This window comes from Vanessa cardui, chromosome 4 (assembly GCF_905220365.1).
Source record: "Vanessa cardui chromosome 4, ilVanCard2.1, whole genome shotgun sequence".
NCBI lineage: Eukaryota > Metazoa > Arthropoda > Insecta > Lepidoptera > Nymphalidae > Vanessa > Vanessa cardui.
In genome coordinates, this window is record NC_061126.1 from 11,162,117 (window position 1) to 11,172,921 (window position 10,805).

Sequence of the window (10,805 nt, forward strand, 5' to 3'; positions counted from 1 at the left end):
TAAGTTTAATTATTTATGTATCATATTTATTTTATTAAATTGATGTAACTGAATTAAGTTCCTCTAATTGAATTAAAAATTGAAATTATTCTTAGATATTTTAAAATAATTCTCTTTTTTTTAAGCTGGCAATTTCACTTTAGTTTATCCAACGACAACATAACCTTTTCTTCTTGAAAAGCCAAGCTCTGTCAAGCTAAGGTGATTATTTATTAAATTGGTTTTAAAAATTATCTAAATCCCTTAAAGTTAAAAATAATGTATGTTTAAAATCTATTCTGGTACCGATTTATTCTAAAAAAGTGGATTTCATTTAAGGATCGCGATATTTTTGCAAGTCCGAGTTGTTAACATCGGCCACGTGCGATATCATCAGTATTTAGATTTTGTTTGATTGCAGGCACTAAAATGACGAACTCCAAGGGTTACCGTCGTGGTACAAGGGACTTGTTCGCCCGCAGGTTCCGCACACATGGAACTATTCCGCTTTCCACGTACATGAAAGTGTACAAAGTCGGCGACATCGTTGACATTAGGGTGAGCGCCAAATCAATATGTAATTCTTTTAGATTGTAAAGTAAAAGATTAATAACAATTTAATAATAACTGATATTCCTCATTATTACGTCTGTAATGTATATGTCAATTGTAGGGTAATGGTGCAGTCCAGAAGGGTATGCCTCACAAAGTCTACCACGGAAAAACTGGCCGTGTATACAATGTAACAGCCCATGCACTTGGAGTTATTGTTAACAAGAGGGTGCGAGGAAGAATTATCCCCAAGAGGATCAACATCCGTATTGAGCACGTCAAGCACTCCAAGTGCCGTGAGGACTTCCTCAAGCGTGTCAAGGAAAACGAGAGGCTGCTCAAAGAGGCCAAGGAAGCCGGCAAAGTCGTCAACCTCAAGAGACAGCCACAGCCACCAAGAGCAGCACACATTGTTAAAGGCACTGAAAAGCCAGTCTTACTTGCTCCAATCCCCTACGAGTTTGTAGCTTAAACTGAAATATATTATTTTTAAGTACTTCTTTCTTTCATTTCTCGTCTTAAATTTTCTTTTATTTCATATATATTATATCAAATTAGAATATAAAAATGTATTCAAAATTCAAACTGTGTTGCATATTGAAAATGTGATAATATTTTCCCACAAGTATTGTATTGCAGGAGAAGAAAGTATTCATAAGAAACAGTAATCAATCTTCAAAAAAAAAAAAGAAATAGACTGAGCATTACATTTATTTGTAAATGGCTTATGCCAACTTGAACAAATGGCCCTAATACTATCAAGTGTATAAAAACATTACCTGACCCTAGAAAGACAGTAATGAGGCATCATGCAAACCGACATTTATTTTTTTCTTTTGTTATCCTGGCCAGGATAAAAGGACTAAATTCATAGATTGTTGTATATCAATTAAAAACGGCAAAATTTTAGTGTTTGAAATAATACAATTGATATGGAATTTTATATGATGGTGTAAAGTATTGTAATATTTTGCATTTTGATGATAAGATATATACGAAAACTCGATGACATATTTGAATCACTATAATCTCTAAGTTGTTGTCATTCATCCTCGTTTAAGGATAATATAAACTAAACTTTAATTTTACTACTGCAGACACCAATGACATAATATGCCGTAATAAAAATACATAATATTATGTGATTTATATTTAAAACACGAAATACTAAGAAAATGGACAATCTGTGGAGTATTTCTTTAAAGGTGATAAATATTAAATACATCCAACATATTATATTTCCTGACCTGATGAACATTGTAGTCATTTCAATATTTATATCTGGTAGTACATTCACAAGTCACACCTATAAGGCAATCTCAACACTACCAATATAAATACAATTTCCAACAGATTTTCTCAGCTAGCTCTGAACAGCTGTGCCGCCATTACTAAGGCTAGCTAGTATTATCTATGCTGAGGCTCCGAAGTGTTTCATGAGGACTTCTTCAACCGTCAGTCGATTATATTTTATGCTCTCGTTCAACCCGTTCGCTAGCACGGATGCTATAGTTCGTACCCTCGATTTATCGAGTTAAATCGATGTATAAGTTGTAAAGCTATAAGCTTTCAGGTCTTTGACGGTTTCGATTGCGGAGCTTTTCGTTACCGCGTCGGTAGGTCTGCGTGATCTTTTTGCAAGTGGCTTACCGGACCTCACGGTTTGCCGACATAATGGTCCGGAACTCTAGGAAAGTATTCACTGAATGGTCACGAGGGTTTGTCGCCGGTTTCAGCTTTGGTGGTATTACTTGATATTTATCGGCACTTCTTAGGTGGATGCGTGTCATTTTGGGCTTTCCCGGATTTTTTGACCATCAGAATATAATATTGTAACTCTTTAGTTTTTAAAGTTAATTGAAAGCAGCTACAGTACAGTAAACACAATCTTGTTCATAGAAAACAATTTGGATACACGAGGGGTCGCTCGGCTTCCGACGCAGGTATCGATTTTCTAAGGAATATTTATGAAGCCTGGGAGAAGTTGCAGTCTGCGACATATCCAAAGCCTTTCATTATGTCAAACATGGAACTTTGGTCAGGAAACTATATCACTATAGAATTAGAGAATGTACGCTAGACCTTCTGACTTCTTACCTTAACAATAGAATTCAGAGGGTTGATGTTAAAGGGAAAAGGTCTCTTGAGTTCCCAACAACCTTGCCAATGAAATTGCAGTCACTCAGGGATCAATTCTTGGACCTTTTCTATTCTTCATATACATATATGACTTTCCTTTTCTTGTTGGAAACAAACATGACAGTGTATTGTTGGCTGATGATACGTTCTTTGTTTTTTTTTTTAAATTAACAGAAAACATATACAGTATGATGTAAGCAATGCTATCTCTGATATAGTACAGTGGTTGAGCGTAAATTCATCTTAGGCTGAAAAATAAAAAAAAACAATAATTGTAAAATTTAGTATACGAAATGTGCAAAATATTCGCTGAACTGACTTTCTTGGCCTTACTGTTAATGCAATGGGTCAACTTTGTAAGCGGATTGGCGAGTAGACCGAGTTCTGCGGCATTTACGGTGAAAGAAACTAGATTATTTACCGATGTAAATACGGCTCGCTTAGTATATTTCATTTACTTTCACAGTAAAATGTCTTTCGGTATTATACTTTGGGGTAACGCAACCGCTATCCATATTATACTTGTACAGCAGAAAAGGGCTATACGCGCTATTTATAACCTAGGAACTTATCATTGAGGCAAGTGTAAACTCAAACTTGTTACTCGACTTCAGAGTCAGCTACTCTTGTCAACCAATGAAACTGTTTTGGATGAAAGGTGGTTAAAAATAAACTTTGGTTTAATTTAATTAAACGACTGCCTCCTGGCTATTTTTTTTTAAATTAACTAAATTTTTTGTCGCAGCTTCTTCGCAGTTTATAAAATATTTTGATAATCAATAAGTGTAATTATATATGGACATTGAAAAATAGGATGTTTCGAGTTGATGAATACGAAATGAAACCAAACAACACAAAAGTTCTTATAAAATCAATTACATAAATATTAAATACTTGTAAAGGTTTTTAGACAGGTCGGATTAGTGACAATTAGAAAAGAAATGTTATAATCTCATGTTTCTAAATAGATTTATATAAAGTAATAATAATATTAAACTTTATTAAATCTTAAATATTCACATTAATTTACTTTAAGATACAAATTACACAATAACTAATTATTAATTGACTAATGTTAATTGACAGATTGGTATAAATTAAACAAAAAAATCGAAGAAAGATCACAACTTTTTATTTTAAAATGAATTATATTTACAAATGAATGAATTCTAATATGTTGAATAATAATTTTCTGCGATCGAAATTAAATCTCAATAACATATGCCATTCCAACTTTAACAATGTGGCACATTAACATCATTTATGGTGTCTATCTTAAATATATAAATATATAAATTACTATATTTAGTGAAACTTAACAACTAGCATCTCTAGATTGATAAAAAAGTATATATCCTGTTTCAGATGACTTTTGTATATCTGAAGTTAGGCCGTAGAAGTCTTCTATAGCTGAGGCATCAATTTTCTAAAAAATAAAATTAATATCAATAAATATATGAAATAATACATAATAAAATATAATCTTATGATGTTGACAATAAAAATAAAAAACATTATAGCATAATGAAACCAAATTGAATAATCTATAGTAAATGACCATAACACAAGCAAGCCATTCGATCACTATGAAAAGAAGGCACAAATAGAATGAGTGAGCAGGATTTAACTGCTTCAACTTCTGGTTTCTTATAGAGAAGTCTGGACGGAGAAAACTAATAATTTAATTGGTCTGATCCATCTTCAATCCTGGTATATCCACTCTATATACCCAATAAAACTCATTGGTATGTGGTTGCTATTGTAGACAGTGTGAGTCGAGATGGCCCAGTGGTTAGAACGCGTGCATCTTTACCGATGATTACGGGTTCAAGCCCAGGCAAGCACCACAGTTTCATGTGCTTAATTTGTCTTTATAATTCATCTAGTGCTCAGCGGTGAAGGAAAACATCATAAGGAAACCTGCATGTGACAAATGTCATAGAAATTCTGCCACATGTGCTTTCAACCAACCCGCATTGGAACAATGTGGTGGAATATAAACCAAAAACCTTCTTCTCAAAGGTTTAGCCCAGCAGTGGGAATTTACAGGCTGTTGTTGTTGTTGTTGTAGACAGTGTTGTGTATACATACATCCACCATATCGTCGTCGAATAGCAGCCAGAAGCCGTGGCTCTTGACGATGCTGATGTAGTGTCCGCGGTTGGGCCCCGACCCGCAGTGCACAACCACCGCCACCAAATCGTAGAGACGGTCAGGGTTCACGGCGTCGTCCGACTGCACCGAGTTAAACCACACATATATTATAAATATGACTATTTATTGATGAGATGGTATATGATGAATGAATAGAAAATGTATGATTGTTGATATTTGATCATTTTTTAGGACTTAGTGCAATGGGTAGGGTATGGAAGGGTAAGTTGAATGGTTCATATTTTTAATAGCTAAAATGTCTATGGGCGTTGTCACCACTTACCATTAGGTGGCCTTTTTGCCTTCCATTAAAGTCTGTATCTATGTCTAACTAGAGAAAAAATCTGAATTAAAAGACATGGAAAAATTTAAAGCGTTTGTCCAAAAATAATTGAGTAAAATATTGATGCATACTAGGCACAATATAGGCCCAAAGGCTTGGTGGTAGGGCTTTGTGCAAGCCCGTCTGGGTAGGTACCACCCGCTCATCAGTTATTCTACCGCCAAATAACAATACTCGGTATTGTTGTGTTCCGGTCTGAAGGGTGAGTGAGCCAGTGTAACTACAGGCACAAGGGACATAACATCTTAGTTTCCAAGGTTGGTGGCGCATTCACGATTTAAGGAATACTTAATATTTCTTACAGTGTCATTGTCTATGGGCGATGGTGACCGCTTACCATCAGGTGGCCCATATGCTCGTCCGCCAACCTATACCATAAAAAAAAAACTCACCGTATTAAACAACCTCAGTTCCAGGGGGAAAACGACTCTGTGGGATACTTTGATATGCCGATTGTACTGTTCCATGTACTTGAATCTCTTAAGATGCAGCGCCAGTATGAGGGGTAATTTCTTCACGCGCATGCGCTTCTGCGCTTCCTGGTAGCTGCTGCAGTTGTCACACTTAAACTTGTTGTCATTGCAAAGCGTCTCTGTGTCGCTGAAGCACTTTAGACAGTGAGTAATGCTCGTGTTTTGGTCGACATCCACCTATGGAAGTAATTTTTTTATTAGTTTTTGATTACATGTTCATATTTGGATGAATAAAATAGACAGGAATATATTAAATTTGACCTGAGTTAACTAAGGGGATACAAAATCTTCAAATCTGGGCAAGTGCCACTTATATAGTCACTTGGTATGAGAATTGGAGTAGCGTGTTGGAGTAAGCTTCAAAACATCTCAAAAGCGAAAAGTGGTCATTGCCCAGTAGTGGGATTAACTGGTTGTTACTTTAAATAATTATGGAACCATATGTGACTAAATAATCCCACGAAATTATAAATAATAATATTGAACTCAGAATTATATAATATCTTAAATAACTAATATGCTGCCAATCTTTGTAAAGGCTACTGCACAAAACGATATTAAATACTTTTAAATTTCTGAATTTGTATCACAGCTTTTACAAGCATTGATCAAATATTATAATTTTTTTATTTCTATAATATAGCCAAAATAAAATTATTATCAAATCAAATAGAACCACCAGTTCCAAGTAGAGATTTTACAGAGAGAAAGAGCCTAGGAACTTAAAAGTTACTCTTTTTCAATATTTCAAATACATACAAAGTTCAAAATCGATATGTTTAAATACAATTAAATTTATATAATGTAACCAGTTAATCAATTTTTTTGACGCTTTTTTATCACTTTTTGCATATTATTGTTTTTTATAATTTAAATTTATGAAATAAAAGTTTACTATAGCAAAGTCAATGAACCGTTTTGGGGTTCGCTAAAAGAGATTGATTGACTTTGCATAGACGAAAACATTGCCTTATAAGATTATTGTCTTGTGTTTAAACAATGACTATCACTAATTCTATCAAAATGATCAACTTTATTGTGAATATATATATATTTTTTTATGTTATAGGTTGGCGGACGAGCATATGGGCCACCTGATGGAAAGTGGTCACCATCACCCATAGACAATGACACTGTAAGATATATTACCTTACATCGTCAATGGGCCACCAACCTTGAGAACTAAGATGTTATGTCCCTTGTGCCTGTAGTTACACTGGCTCACTCACCCTTCAAACCGGAACACAACAATACTGAGTAATAGCTGGTGAGTGGGTGGTACCTACCCAGACGGGCTTGCACAAAGCCCTACCACCAAGTAAAATATATATAACAATATTGTAAAAAAATGTTATTGTTTGAAATATTATAACCGTAATAGGATGTTACCTGCAAGTCAAAGAAGTGTTCGTCCTTACTACTAACTGTTTCACAATTCAAACATCGCGTTTCGCTCGTGAGCGTGCCTTGGAAGATTTCGTGCACCCAAGTCGGTTCCGTGTTCTGAGGCACGCTTCCGTTACACGTTATACCCTCCTTGTTGCCGTCCGGCTTTTGTAGTTTAAGCGTGCTTTGATTTCTTTCAGCTGATATTAATTAAAAATAAATTAATTAATGTTTTAACTGTATCTACTAATATCAAGCTTTTAAGGCAGATCTCTAAAACCCTAACCTGACTGTTAAGCTAGTAACATTAATTAAGAAATGCCTTGAAACACTTATTGTGTTTATTCACCGTAACATCAGACTACGAAAGTGAAGGAATAAAAATCTTGTGGTTGTGAGCAAACTTGATTACTATAATATCTGATGCCCAATTATATACTCTCCCACAAGATCTCTCTTTATTGCCTCCATCCATAATAAAATTATATATGAGAAGTGACTCTGTCTTCTTCCCTTTGCCCACTGGACCAAATTTGATGAAATTTAGAATATAGCGAGTTTGAACTATAAGAAGAATATGCATTTACAATGAGGTGACAATTAGTATTCTATAATTCGACCACCCAGACCCTAAACCATTATTCTAATTGTTCATTTCATTCACTTTATTTCACCAAGACACATATCATTGTAATTTATCTAGATAAATTTAGTCTAAATTTATAGGGGGGTTGAATCCATGCTAGCTTATATAATACTAAATACATAAATCTTTATGAAATATGCTGTACTTTTTGGTATAAGTTTCATGTATACTGATTGACTAGTTTTTACAGTTAGGCAAATGAAATATTGCTTAGTATAGGGAATGTTTTTGGCTAAAGGGGATTTATCAGACAAGGTCAGCAAGGCAGTAAACCACATAGAAACTATAACAAAAAAATATATATACAATAACATCTCTTCTAAATGTCTTCCTAGAAATGTTATGAAATTGTTAAAAATTAAACTTACCTAGAATAATTTCATTTATATGATTTATGAGAAAATTAAGAAATTCATGAGCATCTTGTTGCATGTAATTATCAAATTCCTCTGAAAAAAAAGAAATATATTGATAATTTTAACATAAGAAAACATATACATACAAAATCATATGTATAGTAACAACAATATATCTAAAGTAGTCCATACAGATGCACATCATTAAGTATTTAATCTTATTAGATTAGATATATATCTTATTAGATAGATAAAAAGTATTACAAATTGTGGAATTCCCTGCAAGATAAAGTTCATCAAGGTGAATCCTTACATATATGTATATAAAGTTATTTGTTTATTGATATATACAACAACTACAGCCTGTAAATTCCCACTGCTGGGCTAAAGGCCTCTTCTCCCTTTGAGGAGAAGGTTTGGAACATATTCCACCACGCTTTTCCAATGCGGGTTGGTGGAATATACATGTGGCAGAATTTCTATGAAATTTGTCACATGCAGGTTTCCTCACAATGTTTTCCTTCACCGCTGAGCACGAGATGAATTATAAAGACAAATTAAGCACATGAATCAGCGGTGCTTGCCTGGGTTTGAACCCGCAATCAACGGTTAAGATGCACGCGTTCTAACCACGGGGCCATCTCGACTCTTGATATTTAACTCATTATTAAATATTGCATTATGGATTTATAATAGGAGTTATTTCTCACTTAACTTTAGCTTAAATGAATACTAATGCTTAATGTTTTATGTCTGTCTATTATCATTCATAAAGACAGTTTAAAAGAGATCATTAAGTGATAAATTTGCTTTAATGTAGCATTTTATCTTTTAAAATATAACTTTCTCTTTCATTCAAGTGTCTATGATGCTTCATTTAAAAAAAATAACAGATAGGAAATTAATTTTGAACATTATACATACATACATATACATAGTAACTACAACAGTATTAAATAATCAATAACAAACAAAATCAAACTTTAAAATGACATAATCATTTCAACTTCAGAATTTGCAGAAGTTTGTTTTTATTGTCATTATGCCAGTGTGAAATTAAATGCTTAAGAGATATAAAATTATTAATTTTTAATAATGGAAGCTGGGATAACATTATTTTTAAATTATATTCATTTTTTATATTGTATTTAATTTTTTATCATAAGTAAACTTTGCATGTCATTTTTTCAAACTCAAGTACAAAAATGTCTTTGATAATTATCCAGGAACATATATTGAAAGTAAAAAATAAACATTCTATAACCCATGTCTAAAGTTAATGTTTTAGGAGACATAATTATTGAATAAACATATTATATAAATTTGAAATAGTACTATACTAATAGTTTTAAAGATTTAAATTTATATAAAGAGCATACCTTTTTCCTTCCTCAGTCTAGCGATAAATTTTTTAGGTGCAATTGATCCTACTTTCTTTTTTTGTGTTGCTATGCTATAAAATAAGTCTGCGAGGCATGTTAGCAATGTTTCCTTAGTTCTCTTGTTTTTTGCTTTATATTCTAGAACTTTGTCTCTAAATGGTCGACAGAAGTATAAAGCTTGCAGAACTGAATTACTATAACATGTATTACCAAACTGAAATAAGATATATCATAATTATTTTAGGTACATAATTCTTTTACTACTAAACATCACTACAAGATTAAAAAAAAAAATATATATAAAATTACCGAAGTAAATTCGAAATTCAAAGAAGTAAAAGAAGCATTTTATAAACGAAACATTCCCAAAGAACAGTCTAGACAAGTCATGGAAAAATTTGTGTATAAATAAATGTTTAAAAACTTACATTAACTAAACCAAAGTAATGTTCGTTCGGCGGAAACTGCTCTGACCCAATATCTCTCTCTAGTTGTGATATATTTGCGCCCTGCAACAAAATTCGTAACTGAAATTAACGTAACGTTTGCTAAACATGCAATTTTGATAAATATTTACATTTATCGGTTGAACACTATAAGAGATTACTTAAACGCGGTTACTTGTCTAAAAACCTGTATTTTAAATATCCTTTTTATAACTGTATTTATAACTAAAATATATACTTTTATTTCTCTTACCATTCTCTGTTGGAAATTAAGGCCGAGATCCTGACATATTGACATTTGCAATCCTGTTTCAACAACTTTTAAACGGAACACGCGTTATTGATAGTAAAGCGAACTTAATTTACACAAATTCTGCTGTTGTTTCTAGTTGCATACTTGTGGTTTCGCATTGCATGCATACGCAAAAAAGCACAACAGTCAGTCAGCTCACGTCCATGACAATCAATCAATTCAATGACATTTCGTACAACTCGTTCAAGTTTGCACTACGTAGATAAAAAACTGAATATATCAATCGATTTGCATGATATCGATATCCTGAAACGATTGTGATATGCCTAATATATTTTATGTATACGATAATAATATCTCTAAAGCAAAATAAAATAATGTACATCTATATTTCATAGTCGGCAATGCGTAGCTACTGGTACATAAATAATAAAAATATTTATACCAGCATTAATGTTTTAGTTTGCATTGAAACATGAATAAAAAAAGTGTTAGACGAAATTTGAATTTCTTAAGACGAAGAAATTTATTAAATTTTTAAGATTTAGTGGCTACGACGGCAATAAGTTTCTAAAGAAAGATCGAATGCGTTTATATATTTATTTATATTATAATAATATAATTAAAAATGTAGAAATTATGGTTATGTAGGTATTTGTAAAAATCAAATAAGACCCTCTTATTTAAATTGTATTA

General features: G+C 32.7%; 2 protein-coding genes across 2 annotated transcripts; one reads left to right on the top strand and one right to left on the bottom strand.

Annotated features, from left to right (window-relative positions):
• Nucleotides 1-54: 54 nt before the first annotated feature.
• LOC124544421 (60S ribosomal protein L21) lies at nt 55-1,027 on the top strand. The gene is made up of 3 exons (XM_047122955.1): nt 55-201; nt 401-537; nt 653-1,027. Exons 2-3 carry the CDS (start codon nt 409-411, stop codon nt 1,001-1,003), a joined length of 480 nt encoding a protein of 159 aa, XP_046978911.1. The 5' UTR covers nt 55-201; nt 401-408; the 3' UTR covers nt 1,004-1,027.
• A 2,753-nt stretch (nt 1,028-3,780) lies between these two features.
• LOC124544378 (ubiquitin carboxyl-terminal hydrolase 46) lies at nt 3,781-10,337 on the bottom strand. The gene is made up of 8 exons (XM_047122898.1): nt 10,110-10,337; nt 9,839-9,919; nt 9,408-9,624; nt 8,041-8,121; nt 7,030-7,226; nt 5,560-5,817; nt 4,762-4,905; nt 3,781-4,096 (listed from the first exon to the last, which is right to left on the bottom strand). Exons 1-8 carry the CDS (start codon nt 10,152-10,154, stop codon nt 3,986-3,988), a joined length of 1,134 nt encoding a protein of 377 aa, XP_046978854.1. The 5' UTR covers nt 10,155-10,337; the 3' UTR covers nt 3,781-3,985.
• Nucleotides 10,338-10,805: the final 468 nt, after the last annotated feature.